This window comes from Crocodylus siamensis, chromosome 1 (assembly GCF_052110815.1).
Source record: "Crocodylus siamensis isolate JL-2025a chromosome 1, ASM5211081v1, whole genome shotgun sequence".
Taxonomy (NCBI): Eukaryota; Metazoa; Chordata; order Crocodylia; family Crocodylidae; genus Crocodylus; species Crocodylus siamensis.
This window is the reverse complement of record NC_143395.1, coordinates 387,613,394-387,634,522: the sequence shown is the minus strand read 5'-3', so window position 1 is coordinate 387,634,522 and position 21,129 is coordinate 387,613,394. Positions and strand designations below refer to the sequence as shown.

The following is a 21,129-nucleotide window of genomic DNA, read 5'->3' as shown; positions in this document are numbered from 1 at the left end:
GGACATAGTACTCTGGTGAAAAAAGCAGTACAGGACAGAGTGAAAGGATTGCTTCCTGTGCCTTGAACAGGACGCTTCTGTTAATACTTCCCAGTAGTTAAGTCTGTTTTGGAAAAACATTACACCGCTGATTCATAATCAGTATGGGTCCATTTTAAGCTCCAGATCCAGGCTGCAACCGAGCCAGTCATTCCCTTTTTGTATTTGCATGTTTGATTGTTCCATCTTAAGCATGGCACGCTGCACTTGAACTTACTAAATTTCATCTACTTTATTTTAGACATTTTCCAAATTAATATGAATGATATAAAAGCCAAATTCTACTGACCATTCTCACGCAAAATTCCCTTTGAAATCAGGGACTTTTTTCTCCAGAAAAACCCTACAAAACTGACACCTAAAGAACTATTGCACTGTGTTCATCTTTCAGCAAGATTTATTTACCAAAATGAAAGCCTACTGTTTCTTCATAAAGAGCCAAATTTAAAAAAAAGTTTTCAGTAGGACATTAGCATCACAACCTAGAGAAAGAAAAATTATAATTTTAAGAAGTGTCATTAAACTTCACAACCCATCCATGGTAAATATACACAACTTCAAAATTAACAAATTGAAGAGTTACTTGAAACCTCATTTTTGTTAACTTAATGATGGAATGAATTTTATTTAGTATACAGCATTGAATGCATACACGTCAATACCAGTGCCGTAACAACAAAAACAAAACTTGTAAAGTTAGCAGCAATTTCTGCAAGTACAAAAATACACATTTATTTCAGAACATATATAATAGCAAAATTTATCAAGATATATTATACAAACTCAAAGCATTTTATATAATGCATTACTTTTAATATATTATAAGATGATTTAGATGGCGCATAAAATTACATAGGTTCTGCTTGCAATAATATATAATGCCATTTTACAGCAAAATTAATAAACTATTCACAACTTAAACATGAACAGAACACCCAATGGAGCACAATAAATGAAATACAGAGAGTTGGGAGTTATATAAGCTTCGGTATTTAGCTTTCCTCCTTTTTGAGCATATGCTGTTTTTTTCATGGGCTAAGAGAAAGAGGTGATGGGAACTAATGAGATACCTTGTAAACCAATAAAAAAGTACTACATTTCTTTCTTGGAGGACAATGAAAATAATAACCATCATAGTTTAAAAACAGTAGTATTAATACCACAGGTATGGCATCTATGGTGGCTTCACCTACTACATCAAAACCACAGAGGACACAGACTTATATCCACAACACTTAATACAGGAAGGATATACAATTTCCCCTCTTGACAAAACACTCTACTGCACTTGTCACTGTTTTGGAACCAAGCGCTTCTGGATCCTAGGATGGCAATCTTTAATTAAAAATTATGTGGGGAAGTGACTCTCTTAATGTTCATGATGACAATATGAATCCTATAACTCCTCAATGAAATTTATCCTCTTAGAATATGAAACCTAGGCTGATCAGAGTAATTCCAAAGGCATTTGTTTATGGTAGTGATTTTAAACATAAGATTCTTCTGCAAAAATCCTTTGGTCAATCTCTTCAAACATGGGATCGCTGCAATGATTTTTTAGCCTTTCCTTGTTAATTTGGATCACGGTGTCAGTCCCTGTCTCCACTTTCTGATGAGATTTATCAACATCTGGTTTAAACAAACATCCATCAACGGCCCTTGTGGTTTTTAGAGACAAACAGAAACCCCTTTCAGACTCATCATCAATAGATTTTGATTCAGTGCTTAGCAAAGCTTTATTGCTCTCAGAGTTTATTTGTTGGCCATCTACCTCCATGGACATTGCAGTCTTACTTAAACTGTCCTTGATGAAAAGTTCATGTCCAGCACCCAATTCAGGAGCATCTTCAGCACTTGGATTTGGGCACTTGATGACTGGGTTGGATGGCTGTCTTTTATGTGACAAAAGCTGAGAGTTTTCTTCCTCTGCTTCTTCCTCCTCCTTACTTTGTTCAGCTAGCAGCTCCAAGGCTTTAAGTCTCTTGTCTTTTACCTCTGTGGGGCAAAATGGAGCACTAGATGGCTGCCCACTTCCAGGAGTGGAGGAAGCAGTGTCATCCTGTACTGTTTTTGTGGCCGTATTTTTTTCCATTGATACATGTGCTTTCAGTATCTGCCATTGCTCTTGACATAGATTATCTTCTAATGGATCTGAAGGGTCCATATGTGGTTCCAAAGTGATTTTGATAATTGTCTTTTTCTTCTCTTCTTGCTTAGATGCTTTGTCCTTTTTTCGGAGAGTCCAGTTTTTCACTGTGGAAGCCCCATTTTTTAACCAAGTGCTGGGATGCAGAGTAACGGGACTCTTTTGAGGAGGCCACTCAAGACTCTCTTTTTTAACACAAACTGAGCTGCTGTTGCTAACCTGGTTAGAAAAAGAGCTAACTCCAGCACCTTGGTGTATGCCACAGAAAGGGTTGCATTCAGGAGAAAGGTCTCCATGTTTCTTTTGAAACTGAAATCCACAGTCCAAAGGAGAGGAGGTCTCAGTTGGGGTAAAAACTGAATAGTCTGAAAACTGGGAGAAAGCGCTGTCCAAAGAGCTCATTGAGGACCCAGAAGGAGATGTTCCAGGAGAAGATAAACTAGAACAGCTAGTTCTTGAGCAAATGTTTAATCTCAGTGGGGTCGGTGGCAGGAGGTGATTGGCTAAGTCTTTCTTTTCACCCATTTGGTTTCGCATGCTACTCCGACCAACATCAATTCCCATTACCAAACTCTGATTAATAAGCTTTTGCCCTTCCATCTGCAATGAACGCAGCTGCTTGAGATAGTCTTCATCTACATGAGATAAGACAGCATCACAGCTGGCTTTACGCACTGTGTTATCCTGACACTCGCTGAGATGGGTTAACTTAGAGGTGGGAAGTCCAATGGATGGCTCTGAACACCGTCTGTGCCTTCTTGAGTTTTTGAGAGCATCTGGGACAGCTGAAGAATAGCCCAGCGCATCAGAACAAAGAGACTCATTTTCAGAGCGATCCTTTGATGAAGATTTGTGGTGTAAACCAGTAGAAATTCTTACAGGCTTTGACTTGGATGGAAGCTTAATTTGAATCTCTTCAATTTCTGGCTGGTCCAAGTCACAATCACTTAGCGTCAAGACAGAGTCCCTGCTCCTGTTATCTTGACCCCGTTTTTTGATCAAGTCACTAAATGAAGAGTCAGCATCATCATTCAGCTCATTTTCCAAACTGTCATATGAAGAATCATTCAGGTGAAAGGAAGAGAGATCTGTAAGAAGATTAAATACACATTAGGATATCTATGATTAAACAATGCTGATGACAAACTGTTTCATTGGCTTCAAACATACTCTTTTCCTTTGGTAACCACTTGCCCTGTAGAGACTTTTTAGACAAGATACTTGGACAAAGGATAGTCTCAGAAGAATTCTCCCGATTTTAAAATAGAATAATAGAAATGAGTCCTGTTATGCCCCAAATCAACAAAGCACTTAACCATGTGGGTAAATGCTGTGTCAGCAGTGATTTTACGTTAGGGTATGGACTAGTACAAGTGTAATACATTATTAGACAACCACATCTCTAAGTAGTATTATAAATGTTCTGCCCAATTTTTTATATATATATAAAAAGGCAGGTCGTATTAACATGCCTTGCTAAGGCTAAGGAGTAGGAGACCTGCTCTGGACTTGTGCTGAAGGCAGCCTCCAGTTGATTCAACTTTAAATAGGTACCTGATTGCTCAGTCTGAGGAGATAAAGGTGGCAGGATGTGACATAGGCTGTATCACTTGTACGCAGCTAGCTACAGAAACTGGCGAGCTGTAGCTACACTAGCCTCATGGACTGTGTTTGGCTTGAGCAGACCTTTAACATTTTGATGCAGAGCTGAGATTTTTTTTTTACTGACTATATTGTAAGGCAAGTTCTCATCTCAGTGGCAGGTTAAAAAGTAGACCGCAGCCAAATGCGCTTGCCTTGGCATAAATGAAGAAGGAATTTAGTCACATTACACCAGAGAACCTGAGAACCACCTGTGGGATCTGGGACAGCTATAATCCCTATGCATAGCACAGCCAGTTGTGTAACTCATGCAAAATGCCAGTAAAACATTCAGGTGAGGCTGTTGCGCATACTGCATGTGGTACATGCAGTTTTTATTCTTATGGAAATGCTGCTCAGAATTTTTTTTTAAATAAGAGCCTTAAAACTGGTGTTGTGGTTGTTTGTCTCTACCCTGCCTTTACTGAATGTTGCTTTACTATGTGTATGGGGCTTGAGAAGACGTAATTAATAACACTTTCAGAAACCACTTTAATGCCCAAATTTCACGTCTTTCCTAGAAGCAAAATTTGCAAGTCATATTGGAAACCAGGGGAGCTATCCCCCTCTGAACAGTTGTTTCCAATCCAGAAATGGTAGGATATCCGACTTTAAACATAGGCAGTATTCAATCCTGAATTTGAGTGTCTCAAACATGAGGAAAATATCCTTTTGGCGCAAAAATGCCACAGTCGAGGGGCATATTTCTTAACAGTGACCAACTTTTGGATCACAAACTGGAACACACTTGTGTTCCAGACATACCACGAATCTTCAGAAAAGTAGCCTATGCCACTTTTAATTCTGGTTAGCACAGCTACGCTAAGTGAAGAGTGTGGGTAAGCTTTGCTTTTAGGCAGAGCTAATTCACTCTGGTGCAACGGTGTAAGAATGTATGATTGTGGCAGGAGCAATAGCCAATTCAGTTCTCATTTTCAAAATCTGGACAAAAGTACTCTTTCAGTGATCCTTCAGGAACAGCAAGAACAAACCCCCAAACGTGGGACCATTCCAGTAAATGTGTAAGGGTTGGTCACTTAGAAATAGAACCAATGGATTCCTGATAAAGGTGAGAATGGTCTGGTCTGAGTTGTGTGCTTAAATTTATCGTGGGATTCCTATTTATCAGATAAGAATCACTATCCATGGGAGAAATGAAGAAGAGTTCATACAAATGTGTATGCCTGAATGGAGAAAAACAGCCTTCCTTAAGATCTACTTGCTTTGATGACTGGTTGGGTTGAGCTATCTACCACAGACAACACAATGGTTTACCTGAGCCATCTTCCCTGTTGTTGCATGTTATCAGCATGTCCCCAAAGAGGGAGGTCACTTCCTCTCCAAAAATCCTGCAGCAATTTTCAATTAGAAACTGCACCAGAATGGAAATCTACAACAAAGCAGTGGCAGTTAGATCACTATCTTGTACTGGAGTTGAAAACAAAACTCATTGCATAGATCAGCAGCAAACACAAAGCAACACAAATATTCCTGGAAATCATGTTGCAGGCACTGTGTGGATATATTATGTGGTGCCCCAGTCTTGGTCTTACAACAGCCTGTGTGATGATAACCCAGGTAAGTACTCAGATCTAAACCAGTTCTAGCAGGGACAGTAGCAGGAACATATGCCAATTACCTCACCATAACACTGAAAAAGGAATAGGGAAACAATACATAATATACTGGATTTCCCAACTGTTCCTAAGCAGGTACACCTTCTGAAACAAAAGCCATCCTTTCTTTGGGCCTATATTAACCCTTAGAATGCTAAAGGACTCTGCACTAAGAGAAACAGAATAGACACACTAATTATCTAGTATACATTGGCACTGGCCCTCCCACTACTGTTGTAGGTGCTGCTTTTTCATCTGCACAGATTCAAGACCATCTCAACTCTCTGGCCCTTTTCAACCAGAACCAGATAACTCCTTATCTCCTCTCTTTGGGCCTCATTCCCCTTCCCACCCCAACTCTTGGCTGCTAGTTCTGGCACGCAGTCCACTGCCAAACCTCCCAAGTACAGCCTGGCACTCTCAGGCTGGTTCACAATCTGGAAGAGGGGTTCAATACTGGAAGATTAAGGGCTTGGTGACACGGAGAAGGAAGGTGATGCAGAAGAGAAATGCGTGGCACTGCACTTGCTTCACCCACGAATCCTGCCTCCTTTGTGGCTCAGCAACCCCTAACAAACTACCCCCCTCACACATTTCTAAGAAATTAGCCAGTGTCCTGGTGACAGACACCTGGGGTATAAATTCGACTCCTAAGGATGAACAGGCTTTTGAACAGGCTTTCTGCAAATGTCCATTTTTCCCCTTTGGGCAACTGCCTCACACATTTCCCATAACAGTGCTTCTTCTTCCATACTCCCCTTCCCCTTCTTTTGTCCATAGCATTGTCTTTATTGATAGCTTCCCAGTGGCACCTGATTCTACCATTTTCAGCACTGCTGTCCTACAAAGTAGCTGGGTAGATTGATGGTGCTTGGTCTTCCTACCCTTAGCTCATAGCTACTGCCTTTGAGAATCTTCCACATGGAGCCAATAGTCACTGGCTACAACTACACAAGCAGGGACTGTGCAGTAACCGGTGTTACTGTGCAGTACTGTCACCATACAGCTTTTTCAGACGGTACTGCACTTTAGCAACGAGCTACTCTGCAGTAGCTCATTACTACTGTGCAATAGCATTGCATCATTGTTAAAGCCCACTGGCACTACTGCGCAATTGCAAAAAGATACTGCGCAGTAGCTCATTGCTACTACATAGTAGCATCCCATGCAGACGCACCCACTGAGGTCCAGACACTGGCAGTACCTCTTCCTCTGCATCTTCTCCACCTCCCCCTTACCATATACAGCCTGGGGACCATCTTAATTAAAGCTCACCTCCTCACCTTCGTGATTCTTCAGATACATTGCTCATATAATGGACATTTGTTTATCATCTCCATCCCTTTCTTTCTCCCTTTGTACTGTGAGGACAAATCAATAAATATCTGTAGAGTATTTGGAAAAGAAGCCCCAGTCCCTGCAAAAGTGCTAAGCATGGTCACTACTGGTTACAAAACAACTAGGCTGGCTGAATACAGAGATTCATTGACACAGGTCCAACTGGTGGCCCACAGGCTTCACGTAGTCTATGAAGTGTTATTTTGCAGCCCCCAGGCTCCTGCCCAGGCACCACTCCACCTACCACTATGGAAGCTGCTGCTGTTACCATGGTTTCCTGGACCCTGCTCCTTCCTCAAGTTGTATCTTTTCCCTGCGGGTGGGATGGGATGTGGCTGTGTGGCCCAGAGAGCACAGGGCTGGAAGGCAACCATGTCGTGCTCACACTGCTTGGTGGGCAAGGCCGGGAGCACTGCCAGCACAATGGAGGAGCCAATGAACATACAGGCTGGGGAGTTGGTCCATGAAATACCCTGGCCTTCTGAAACTGGACAGACCTGCCTTAACAAAATTGTGGCTTCTCTCACCTTTTTTGTGAATTCACTTTCTGTTTCAGGGCTAGAGGGAGTAGGTGGCCAAAGCAGGCTAGGGGCAATGCACACGGCTAGATTAAATGCAGTCATCTGGTTGTCTTCTGATTGCTTTTCTATATTGTGCAATACGCCAAAAAGGTAGCGCAGGAGAACCACATTCGCTCTGGGAAGCTGCTCCATTAGCCTGAGAAGACACACACAAAAGTGTAATTCTATTAATTAGTGACCTGACAAAAACAAGCTGGAAGAGAGCATTCTCCACATGCAGGGACACAAAATAATGGAACTACAGAATTGGAGGCAGGGGGAATGCAAGAAGAAATGACTTATAGTTAAGTATCTTCTCAGAAGAAAAATGGCAAATGGTATGGAGAAGTTTCCTACTCAAATATAATGGCTTCCATCTTCTACAGGAAAAACCACAACAGCTGCTCAGGTACACTGAAGTATTCTAAGAATAAATTAAACCTATGCTCAGTTATTTTATTTGATAAAGTACAATTTTCAATTCTCCTTGTCTTTTTGTTTAATTATTTGCTAATTTCTGTTCACTTAGCTACAAAATTCACTTATTAATACTGGATCCCCCTATCTTTGTGTGTGAATCAGCAAGGCCCTTGTTTAAGAGATCACCTAGTCTCTTCTGCTTGCGTAAAATAATTTCTTCCCTATGACATGCTACTACTTTGCTTGGTCTAAAGGACTGTCTGCACTGCCTCTGTGGTGCTCTTAAGACTGCTGTCGAGAACCAAGCCCTGCCCACCCAATCCCACTCCCATTTTGGATGCTCCAAATCTGGAACTGGGGTAATGAAGACACTCTGAGGATGTTCCCTTGGGGCAGGGTAGATGCACCCCTATTTTTAATGTTCTCAGCAATGGGGCTTCCCACCTTGCTGGGCTCCACCATTTCAATCACAAGTGAATCCCTACTTCAAAACAGTCACTGAAGTTAGAGATAAATGGGGGGAAAATGTGAGTTATCAAATGCCCTATTTTAATCACATAGAATTTACCCCAGAAAATAATATGCACCCTGTTTCTGAAAAGCAGAATGAAGAACAAACATTTCCAGGTTTATGTTTGCAGAGAGCCTAATCTTCAGTTGACTTACCCTGTCTTTCCAGCTTAAGAAAAGCTGAGATCCTAGGTGCTATTAAAGACAGCTCTCTATAGGTAGATCTATGATTTTGAAAAGAGCGAAAGAGTCTCTAGGACTGTGAGTCTCTAGGAGCAGCTAGCAGATGGCAAAATTGCCCTAAGAAAGGTCAGCTTGATTAGTGGAACGTCAAGAATATTAAAAATGAGAGATGACCATTAGGTACTGTGGAATAAAGAACAATAAGCCATTAAGTCAAATGACTCCCACAGCTGTCTGAATAGTAATGTCACAGCTGCTGTACTGTGTAGCAAGGATCAAGAGAAGCAGGCAGAAAAATCAGCTTCCCTGCTTAATACTCACACCCCAATTTTGGGGTTTTTTTGTGGGGGGGGAAAGGGGGGAGGATGAACGTAGTGGGGGAGGTGTCTGTCATATGTGAAAAAATATGGTAGTTACTATCTATCCCCTTCCAGAGCCCAACACCTGCCCCTCCACACTTAAATAAAGTAGCTCCTAGTCATTCTATTGTTTCATAGTTTCTAGGGTCGGAAGGGACCTGAGTAAATCATCTAGTCCGACCCCCTGCCATGACAGGAAAGAGCACCGGGGTCAAACGACCCCAGCAAGATTGTGGTGGTATGCAGAAATACAGACCTCGAGAACTGTAGATTTATACAGCTTTTTCTGTAAGAAACATTTCTGTGAAAATAAATTATTGAAATCCAGTTGTTGTCATAGGCTCTCAAAGTAGATGTGTCCTAGAGACAACAATTCAGGAAAGTACCAGATCCAGGAATGCCCTTAAATATTACTTTAGGTATGCACCTAAATACTTATTTAAATGTTTTCCTTTATTGCATCTTGTATACCTAATTTTTGACATTCCACTATTTTGGGTATGTTTTGTAAGGTCTCCTGAGAGATGATATAAAACAATTACCTTTGGATGCCCTTGATCTTCTGTTCATCATTCCCTTGATCCATCACAGAAATCCACTTATCACAGAGCTGGGATAAAAAAATGCTGCCTGGGATGCTCCGAAGGAAATCCTTATTCAGAGAGAGAGAGGAAGGATAAAAACATATGAGCAGCTGTTTGGGGAAGAACAGAATGCTACACATAAGAGATAATGCATTGATGGGACAGCAGTGCCTGGCTTGTTGTGCACCCTATGTAGCAGCTAAGCCAAGCAGTAGATCTCTGGCAACTGAAACAGACTTGAATCCTAAGTCAAATGGATATTTTCAGACCCTCTCTTGACCCTTTTCTGACAAAATGGAGGCAATTACCAATGCTTTGTCTGTTTGCACAGAAGGAAAGAATTTGCTTAGAGGCCCATTATTTTTAACTGCAACAGATTCAGTGTACTAACCATTTGACTTCACCTTACCTCCCCCCTGCACCAGCAAACTGTCTTCAGAACTTGGCATGAAACTGCGTAAGGAGCAGAACCTTGCTACACTCCAAAAACCAAAGAGGCACCTACAAAGTAGAGCTGTTCTACATAGCTGAGATCAAGTATATTAATGCCTATGCACTGTGCTAACTCTACTGGGACACTGTTTTGAGGACAGACACCTCTGCATTGGAGTCAAAATTCACCCATAGAACAAAATGGTGGCTTTCATATTCTAAATAAAAATAGTGTGTGTTTTAGAGGGGAACTTTTCCCCAACCCAGGTGAAAAAACAAAATCTAATGAGGATCAAACATACTAGGAGGAATCACAAAGGCAGATATGTGTGTGTAAAAATTTGGGATTTATTTATTTTACCAGCTTCACTCAAGACCAATAGCATGTAGACCATAATCCCCAGTCGGGTCCTATTTTCTGCCTACCAATTCACTCTGAAGTCATCATATCCTGCCCCAGAATCTGGCAACCACCATTTGATAACAGAGAAGCATATGTGATTGCTCTTAAAGTGCATGTGGCCCAACAGTATGGGTATACATTCACTATCCAGTGCCAGGAGGAATCCAAATCTGTACTGATCCACTGAGCAATGACCCATCCATTCCTTAGATTACTTAAAATCCCTTTTGCTAAGAAGAATTTTGATTCATTTGCAATAGCTGCTTCATCAGCAGCATTTTTTCTAAAGTCCTCTAGGGAAGAGGGCAGACAACTGAAGCATGAAGAGGCAGTGACCCGTAGGAAAGACTAAAATTTTGTGATGGCAGTTGCTGAGACAGTGAGCTTAAAGCAATCTTTTAATCCTGAAATCCCCAGAATCTTGCAAGTGGGAGAAAAACCACAATTAAGTCAGTAGACTTTTTATATATCTTTATTCTCCTTCATCTCCTAAAACATGCACATAGCCATTCGACTCTCACATGATATCCCCTGTAACACCGTCAGACAGGAGACTACATTGGATCCCGCTTTGAAATTTACTAAAAATTCCCCAACCAAAATTACAGCCTCACTCATTGGCATCAGGGATAGCAGAACAAGGGATAGCATTTTATGTTAAGAAAATTCTATTACACACTTCCAAGCAATACTTCAATATGGAGATTACAGTACCATTGAAGTAACGCTTTCACATAAACAGCTGTATGGTAATAAAATAGGGAAAGTGCGCCAGTCCTTTCCACAGGTGGTGCACAGCTATGGATTGGGGATGCTCTTTACACAAAACAATATTGTTGTTAAAGCACTACTTTTTGTACAACAATCCCCGGGGAAATAAACCCAATATTTTGGGCAACATAATACACTTCACAGTGGTCTAGAGCTTTCATCAACTTAACAGAATAAAGATTTGACCTTGCAAGGCTGCCCTGCACAGTCTGAGAGTTCACATGTTCTAGATGAGATTGAATGTTAGGGCTCATTTAGAGAAACAAATTAACTCCCCTTGGAGAAAACCAATTGGATCATTGTCAGAAGAGAGGCTGGTTCTTCCATCCAGAGAGAAAAGAAAAGCTTTTTGCATACCTTAAACACTGATGCAGTCACAAATATGGATTCACAGGCTAAGTGCACTTCAGCTCCTGAATTAAGCTTCTCCTTGAGATCTCTGCAAGATTTTGCATTGGCTGACCGTCTGAAAATGCCCCTGGTAAAAGGCCCTTCTTGATAAAGAAGGGTAAGCATGTCCTGTACAAAATTAAAAAGCCAGAAGCCTTGTTAGGAACAGATTCTTTAACCATCTCTTACAAGCAAGATGCTATTTTATTTTCCTTTGAGTCACACCTGAAGACATATGAGCCCTACAAACATTCAAAGAACACATGGGGCATATTCCCAAGGCTGCACACAACTCTTATGAAAGCTATACTTCTGACACTGACATGATCTGTGCTACCATATTCATATCACGTAGTACAGCCAAGTACTGATCTGATGCATCACAACTTCACAGAACTGCCCAAATATCACACAACACTGATGTATGGGAAGAGACCGACAGCCCAGTAGTGTAGTATCCTGTGTCTGATGGTGACTATAGCAAGAACCTGCTTCATAGGAAGGTGTAAAACTTGCACTCTTCACCTAGTCTTTTGAATTTATACATACACAGGCTAAGATTTCTGACTTAGTTGATCAGTCTGTAGCCTAAAGACCACACCACAATTCTTTCAATGTGGTAAAAGTGCTTCTCATGTTCATAACAAATATGAATTCTGAATCCTTATTAAGGTTTATATTCCATCACCCTTATTCCCAATGAGCTGCACTTTACTTTGCAAGTAGACTGTTGACTTCAAAGAGCTACCCAATGTAAGGAGTTGCAGAACCGGACCATCTAGATACTGTTCTCCATTAAACAGAGCCACCAACCTCTCTGAAATCAATGAGGCTTCACAGAAACAAACAGGTAGAACTAGAACTCCTGCCCACATATTATATATCTAGTATGTTAAAAACTTTTGGGACAGGAGATCAAGTATATTTTCAAGTCTTTCTGAGGTATCAAGGAGGTCTGATTTCTTCTTCTAGACAGAAGATGAAAAAACGGCCAAGAGAAGGAAATCTAAAGTTGGAGATCTTTTCTGCTGCAGCACGTCATTATTTTCCACCCTACTGTAATTATTCTATTCTCTGTAAATTTTCATAGCATGTTAGTCACAGTACTACCTGAGCACTTTCCAGCTGCAGAGGGCCAGGCAACACAGCCAACATCCACCACATTTGGTTTTTGTAGAGTATGTGCAAAGGAGTATCTGGGTTTGGAAGTATTATGCATGCATGCATCACTGAGTATATGGCAAGGGATGGGATATTGGTACAGAGTGCATCATCATTAAAGTGAGTTTCTGTAACTTGACTAGGTAAGCAACAGCTCTTGTTTCATTTCAGTCTGGGCTGCTGAGTCACCTTCCTGAAGCACAGAAGTGCAAATATGCCAAATGGAAAGATTCTTTTTTATTATTATTATTATTTTTTAAATAAAATCTACTTTTCACATTCCTTTCTCAACTGTTCATCTATGTACAAAATACTTTACCAGATGCACCATTCACATGAACAGTATTTACACCCGCATTTCCATTTTCTTTGTAATAATGTAGAACAACTGTATAGTTGGGCTACAATGCAAGATCTCAATCTAAGAATCAACACAACTAGCCAACTCCTCTTAAAATATTAAGCCAAAAGAAACTAAATGTGTGGAGGTTAATGGTTTGAGATGGTTTTGTATGACAGAAGTTAAAGCAAGACCCATATATTAAAGGTGCAGGCTTTAAAGCAGAAACCATCAAACCTACTTTTGGGCTTTGGGCCTCCCAATTCACCTCACCATATAGGTAAATCCTATACCATACTCCTACGTGTCATGTTCATCCTGCAGAAGCACTGCAGGCAATTAAAGAAAGTTACATTTTGGGGTTTAAACATTATATCTATTTCAGACCACAACATTCTAGACCACAACTTTAAGACTACAGTTGCAACTGTGAACTTATTCACTTTAATTTTTCCAAATAAAAGCTTTTAAAAAGGTTTGTTTTAAAGCAGTGATTCTAAGCCAGGATGATGCAGCACTGAGGTGCCACGAGATCCTTTTTTAAGTGTGCCACAGGGTGCCATTCAATATTAGAACTAGGAAGTGTGCAAACATCTACATGATTCACAATATAAACCCAGAGATTTCAAACAGGAATCCATAGTATCAAGAACACCCTGACCTGCTGTAGACTGAGTCTTTGCAACAGAAGAATTAAATTGCTCAATTATTCTTCCTCAGTAACAAAACAAGTGAGAACTAAGAACTAACATTTTCTGAGAACCACTGTTTTAGACATATTTGTAGCAAACAGAATGAACTGAATTTGGCTTGAAATACCTGTAATATTTAGAGGGGAGTAATAAATGAACAGATTTTTCAAGTTAAGTGTATCCTAACATGGGGGGGGGGGGGGCGGGAACAAGTAACCCAAAGCAGGGGTGCCTCAGGCCTGCAGGCTAGATCCAGACCATGGTGCCATGTCTTCTAACCCACAAGGCTTTCCTTGGTTTGGAAGTGTGGTGGCAGGAGAGTGCTACCCTACTGCCAAACTTTTCAACCCACAAGGAGGCCTGGCCCCCCAACAGCTAGACTGGGTGTCCAATTGCAATGTACAAGGCCAGGCTTGGGTGGCATGGGGCCCCATGGTCCAACTGTGGTGTGAAAGGCTGGGTGGGGGAAGTGCCACTCCCAGGAGTAAATCTTGGTCAGCAGGGGAGAAGGGGGACGCTGCCCAGCACCAGGGCCCACTCCCAATGCTTGGTGCAGGGGCAGGACTCTATCCAGCCTGCAGACCAGTTTTGCCCCAGTCATCTGGCCCATGGGGCCAGAAGGTTGAGCACCACTGACTTAGAGCAATCAAATTCACCAGTAGCTGCAGCAAGAAGATAAAAAAAAGATGTCATGGAAGGCTCTGAAAAGTCCTGGTCTGAACAGTGCTGAGAACGTTCCAGCTACATTGTGGCAAACCATTAGCTAGGGTAAATTGACCTACCTTAACTTACTTTGGTGGAAGATCTGGCTTCTAAACTTAGTGTTTGTGCATATTGTGGTAACAGGCAAGTCCCAGCACTGAATGGCTAAAGGACAGCCAACCCATCTCCACTGAGATGCACTCCAGACACAGAAGAACACCCCCAAAAGCTACTCTCAGGAACACCGGAGACTGAAGCGCTGAGAGCACTTTAGTGCAGACAAACCCTTAAAGAGTCTATGCCATACCACGTAATGTTAGGTAGTTGAATAGTACTCAGCGAGCATGCCTACATGTGCACTTTAATGTGCAGTAGCTTATTTTACTATGCATTAAAGCGGTATGTAAAAAAACATGTCAATATGCTAACATGCAGTAAAATAGGCTACTGTGCAGTAAGTGTCACCTAAAAAGTATGCACTTGAGCTACTGCACATTAGTGCAACCTAATGCACATTTATTTAGGACCTCATATTGGAGGCAATGAATGTAATGTACATTAGTAAAAGCACGTTAATGCACATGTAGATGTGCCCACTGGCACTTCTTGTGTTGCCCGAGTACGGGATATGGAATCAGGACTATAGCGCGTTACATAGAAAAGACAGGCCAATTTTAAAAGAGCATTAGAAAAATTATACAATGTACGATCTTATTCATATTAACCAGGCCTGACCTCAGTTTGTGCTGACAGTCAAAATGTTGGCTTAAAAATGGAGATGGGGTTTCCTCCCAAATTCTCTGGTCAGGTCATTTGAGCAGTATGGCAAAATTGCTCCCCTGTATACTCATTTGCCAGGCAAAGGTAACAAGCAGCTTCATAACTCACCAAGACAGGTTTGGGCAGGTTGTCATTCTCACATATGGCTGACAAGGAGAGGCCGAAGAGCTTCCCAGGAATCAGGGATGTTGGAGACACTGGTGTATTGTCCATCTGAGTGCCCGGACCACGCCAAAAGGCCCAGTTTATAATTGACCTTTTCCTCTTAAATGGTTTTTGGCTGAGCTCTGAGGAAGAAGTGAGGTATTTATTAGAAGAAACGTATTTCAATTTTATTTCCAATATTTGTTTTGTGGTGGTTGCTATGGTTTTGAAGGAAAAAATTCTATCAACACAACTAAGTCTTTGGCATTTGGCTCAGCCTAGTCCATGGTGAGCCACATGTGGACATGAGCATTTGGAGAATGCATCTTATCATCTAGCCTCTTAGAAGGGTCAAAGATCTACACTGCACTGCTACATTGCAACTTGAATATGCATCTGTACATGCAGAATTAAGACAATCAGTCTTCGACTTCACTTGAATCTAGATCGTTACTGCACTAAATGATTCATTTGCTACCCATATGCCCATTTTTGTTAAATTAAAAAATATATATATATTTGGTGCTGTTGTACACTGGTAATCTAGTCCAGCTCTTTCCACACCTAATGACAAAGAGTCAGCTGATAGAATATGGTGCATTTACAAACAAAAATAAACTGCTGTCTTTCTTCCCACTTTGCAGAGAGTAAACCCATTAATCAGTGCACTTGCTGACACCTTGGCTTTAATCAGCATCTTCCAGCTGGCCCTGTGTGACTGGCCAGGTTACTCTTCATTCATTTTGGTGGTTTTCGTGAAGTTGGGTAATATTGAAAGCTCTGAACAGCATTATTTACAGAAGCTCGTATTCACAGCTCACAGGAAAGGAACACAAGGCATTCTTATATGCAAAAGGAATTTCTTCACATTTCTCTGTTTCAGCATGTATAAACAACTGCTTAACAGCAAAGAGATGCAGTGGCCTCTTTAAGGTGGAAATATGAAATAGAAAAAGTAATGTTGATAAATCTTCTCTTCAAAGCCAACTGATCCTTAAACTCTGTGCATCTATAGAGCTTCTACTTCCTGTGTTTTCAAGATGTGGTACCTCCCAAGACATCAGCTTCAGTATACTATAGACTTTTACCACCTGTGCTTTCTGGCATATGTCGTTACAGTTTTGGTGATTTTTGTTATGTATCATTCCATGACCATGCTCCTTTTGGGAGGGGGTGGAAGTCTTTTAATGAAGCATTTACAGGAAAGTTTAAATTTAAATTTGAAAATTTTGACAATAAAGGCTAATGAAAGATTCTTTCCATGAGTAAACTTATGTAAAGTATACATTTAAAAATGAGCCAAAGCTTCAAGAATGATAGGAATGACAAAGTTCAAAACTGTCATTTAACATGTCATGAGTCAGAAGAAAGGAATAACCACTGATGTCTAAAAACTTTATTTTTGTTACAGATGAACTAGATATAAGAGTGTGGCTAAGGTTCATTGGTTGGAAGTTTACCTTTGCGGTGGCAAGGATATTACTATGTTCTGTATATTGTGCTCATTGCAATTGAAAAGTATAAAGCTCTTGTTTAGATTCAGAAGACCTTTTCCCTTTATAGAAGTGTCACAAAGTCATAGAAAACTAGGGCTGGAAGGGACATCCAGAGGTCATCATCTTGCTCAAGGTAGGATCATCCCTATCTAAACTATCCCCATCTAAAAAAAGTGTTTGTCAAATACAGGGGTGGCTAACCTGTAGCACATGCAACAAGTGGCATGGGCAACCTCTGTGTGTAGCACGCATTGGGGGGGAGGCAACACAGCAGCAGATAGGGCAGGAAATAAAACAGATATTAAAAATCAGGCAGGTAGCACAGAGCAGGGAGCAACAAGCAGAGCAGCAGATTGGGTAGGGGCACAGAGCAGGGAAAAAGAGGCAAAGCAGTTGATGGGAAGAGGATGGCAGTAATGCATGTGAAGGCTATGGGGCTAATTTGTGGTATGCCAGCCAGAACGGCTGGCCCCCACTTGTCTAATTTAGTCTTAATAATGCATAACTAGCAGACACACTGGCCAAAAACGCTGTGAACATCTTAATTAGGCACAAGGAAAGTAGAACACTGTCAATGTCCTGCCACTGCAAGCAGGGATGGTGGGGAGGGAGGATTGCACTGGGGCGCTTGCACTCCTCTTGATTCTTGCTCCACCCAAAGTTTAAAACCAACCACCTGGCAGTGGCAGCAACATCTCTAATCAGGCAGTGCTGAGGGAGTCAACGGACTTTATGGCTCATTATAAATTTACCTGATGCCTTCTAAACTCTTCATTTCACAGGTGTTAATGACCATCTCTTCTTTTTAATGGTCTTGATGTTGCACCACTCAAGCTAGTCTCTGTTCTGCAATGCTGTTGTCTGTTAGCTGTTCCTGGGAATGAAGCTCCTATTTCACAGCCCTGCAAATTTTTTAAACTCACTCCAATGAAGTTATATTTGTTTTGACCTCAGTCAAACTGAATAATACCACCCTAGGTCCCTAGCATATTGATAAAGCTTCTAGCTTATTTTTAACTGGAGAAAAATATATGTTGTCTTTATATGTGATGATGTACCTCACCACCCTTTTCAAAATTCTAGATCTACCCATGACTACAAGGACAAGAACTGGTTGTCAAAATATGCTCAAGAGATTAAAGGAAGACCCAAGAGATCTTTCCCTTCCCTTTGAGTACTGACAGATAGCTACAAAACTATAGAAAATGTATATATTACAACCTATAGGTTGTAACATTGGAAGAGTTTTGCCAATATCAGCAAAAGCCTCTCCTTGCTTTATCTATTTCAGCAGGGGCATCTCTACCTCTTGAGCAAAGGAGCCTGCTCAAACCATGCAGGAGTCCTATGTATATTTTAGCATTTGCTTCCAACATGTCTTCTTAGGGTATTGTCACACATTACACTTCACATGAGTTATATGTAGATCATAGTAAGCATTACTACGGCTTGGAAAGTTTTCTGAGCAGTCACACATGAAATACTTACTACCATCATAGTTCTTAGTACCCCACTAGAGTCTAGAACTTGCTCCAGTGAGACCCCAGGGCTGAAACCAAATATCAGCGGATTTTCAGTCTCAGCCCTAGGATTGCATTGGAGCTGGCTTAAGGCACTGGTGCAGCCTGGAGGCTGGGAGCTGAACAAACAACTATTTATTGGGCTCTCCCTGTTCCCTACCCTCTGCACCACAGCCAGTTTGAGCCAGCTCCCATGTGGTGTTCTTGTTGTGACATGAGGGTGTGAAGAATTCTGTGAGTTCCCTGGGTAAATAGTTGCCTGTGAATGAAAAAGAACTGGACTCAACTGACAGAAGGTTTCTTCCAGTCCTACTTTTTTATGTTTATTACTGATTGGTCACCTTCAAAAAAGTCTTTTATGGAGCTATGGAAAACCTTTTTTTTTTTTTTTTAAATATTATTCCAAACCCTAGAATACAAACGAACAAATAAGTTAAAACAATGAAAAGCCAGTATCATAAAAAATCCTCCTGGTTCGGCAACAGAAGGAAACATTTAGTTAGCCTGAAGAGATTTCCAGCCTAGGAAAGCCACTCCACTGCCACGGTGCATGGGCATGACTGAAAGGAAATCACAAAGTGTGGGGAAGAAAGGGGATGCATGCATATCTTTGCCAGAACATGCAAGAAGATAATATGTGAGAGAAGCTCCAGCTTCTTCTAGGTTGAAACACAAATAGGTTATTTAGTATTGCTAAGGCAGTACTTTTGTACTTCAGAACACAGGCCTGGAACTTGTAGGGCTTCCTTCTGTGAATTAGTCTGGGCCAAAATGGTAAAACAATAACATCACCTTGGTTGCAAATCTTTTTGGAGGTGGCAAGTTTGGCACGATGTGCCTTAATCATTGTGGTGCAGTCCAAGTCAGTGCTGCTTGTACTGTAGGTATGATGAAGGCGATTCCGTTGCCCGTCAGTTCTACCAAATTACTGCCACGCAGAGTGACAGACTTTTGCCTTATGTGAAACTATTCTGAACTGGCCCAAACACTAACCTGGTTAGCAATCTGTGGCTTCTCTCAACTAAAACTTATACTACTGAATACTTCCATGGTCAATGAGATTTCCTTTTTGTATGGAGACCAACCTAATGTACTCTCCTTTCTCTTTTAATAAATGATTACATAACAATTTGGATGCCAGACAAATAATTCACACTGGTCAACTATTTGAAGTTAAATGGTAACCAAATGTGTGTTTATAATACTCTACAGGCATGTGCTAACAAGCACTTTTTGCTCATTATGTTGTAATAAATTAAGCTAACACATGTGTGCTAGAAGCCTCCTAAAGAGGCAACACACACATTTAAACCCCTTTCATGCTGTAAATACTGCTGTGCTTTTATAACCAGGTCATGGGAGGGCCATCAACTTGGTTAGCCCAAGGATAGCAACTTTTTCACATTACAGACATTTGTCAACTGTGTCTGCATGTCAACACCTACCATCATGCTGTTGAACTGCTGGAGCGTTCTGGCATGGTCTTGGCAGCTAGTCTGTTCTGCCTCAGAAAGGGACAGCGTGTCATGCACGTATAGCAACACAGGTATCACCAGGGTTAAGATACCCTGGGATGTTAGAGCAATGGGGATAGACTGGGAAACTGCTTACACAGACATAGGTTAGGGGTCATAATGTACTCAACATAAGCACGTTATTCTGTTAGCACAACATATGGCTAAAACAATGAGGTTTCCACGGTTGCTACTTGTATATTAGCCACACTGTGTGTGGACAAAGAGCCAACTATATCCCTCAGTGGCTGCAAACTCACTTAGAAGTTTTAGTAGATTTTGTGCACAAGTTTCCAGATTACTTTTTCATCCCATTTCAAAGAACCCAACAGAATAAATGGAATGCCTAGGCAACTCCTACTAAAATCAAGTGAAGCATCAGGAGTCCCAAGGTTGATTACCTCAGACCTCCTCCCCTTTCAATTTGTTGTGAATTTTTCTGGTACATAGTGTCACCTGGCAGCTACTAACAACAACCTAGCCTTTGGCCAGATGACTTGAAGATCAGCTGAATGCTGAATTATGACTACTGGCCTTTGCAGCGCTGCCCTTCTCCGTTTTCCTAAACTAAAGCTCAGGAGTGCAAGCCAAGAGGAGTACATGAAAACACATGTTAATCAGGTGTGCAAACAGCCTAACCTTTGCATCACTTTAAACTGCTTTGTCAGTCAAGGATGAAAATAGAAAAGCTCAACAAAGCAATTGCCTTTTATTCCTACTTTACACAAAGCTTGTGCATTGTTTGAGCATTGTCCCAACCCTCTGCTGACCCAAAAACCAAGATGCAGCAGCAGCCTTCCTTTATCTCCAGTAGTTTGCACAGCGCTATCAGTGACAACTTTACAGCATTGATTTGCATTTCTGTTTTCTCTTGCCAGTCAATGTCAGGTGCCAAGCTGTGCCTATAAAGCTAATTACACCTGTTTGCTAAATTGCCTCATTCCTAAAATATGCCATGAAGTAATATATAATGCTAATTACTAGGAGGCTAAAAAGGAAATGAATGTATATAAAGTGTAATTAATTTCCTGTATAATTTACAATATAAATGGACAATACTGCATATATGTAATTAATTTCAAGAAACATTAAAAATGGAATTTACCTATACATCATGGGTGAAGATATCCACAAAATATGAGCTGATGGAGAGATGCAAAACACATTTCTCCCAGTGCATTAATTTCACACCTCCGCATTATGATTAATAGTGCATTAGTGCAGAGGCCCCAACTATACTCAGAGTGTTAACATGATCAATGCAGATACAAAGCCCTATACACCTATACACCACTAAATAAGAAAGAGCTTCAGCCCCAGAAAGTTTACAATCAAAGGCCCTAATTCTTAAAGATTTACTCACATGCTTAACTCTATGCCCTGGAAAT

The 21,129-nt window shown here is 41.0% G+C and overlaps 1 protein-coding gene across 4 annotated transcripts in view; it reads right to left on the bottom strand.

The window, feature by feature from the left end:
- Positions 1 to 643: 643 nt before the first annotated feature.
- Positions 644 to 21,129, bottom strand: part of ARHGAP20 (Rho GTPase activating protein 20) — a 90,998-nt gene continuing 70,512 nt past the window's right edge. For all 4 annotated transcript variants that reach the window (XM_090029365.1, XM_090029383.1, XM_090029375.1 and 1 more), the window contains 6 exons: positions 15,176 to 15,354; positions 11,360 to 11,521; positions 9,355 to 9,464; positions 7,308 to 7,497; positions 5,102 to 5,216; positions 644 to 3,273 (listed from right to left, as the gene is read on the bottom strand). In XM_090029365.1, coding sequence (XP_089885491.1) covers positions 1,526 to 3,273; positions 5,102 to 5,216; positions 7,308 to 7,497; positions 9,355 to 9,464; positions 11,360 to 11,521; positions 15,176 to 15,354 — 2,504 coding nt within the window. In that variant the 3' untranslated portion in view covers positions 644 to 1,525. The remainder of the gene's footprint in view (positions 3,274 to 5,101; positions 5,217 to 7,307; positions 7,498 to 9,354; positions 9,465 to 11,359; positions 11,522 to 15,175; positions 15,355 to 21,129) is intronic.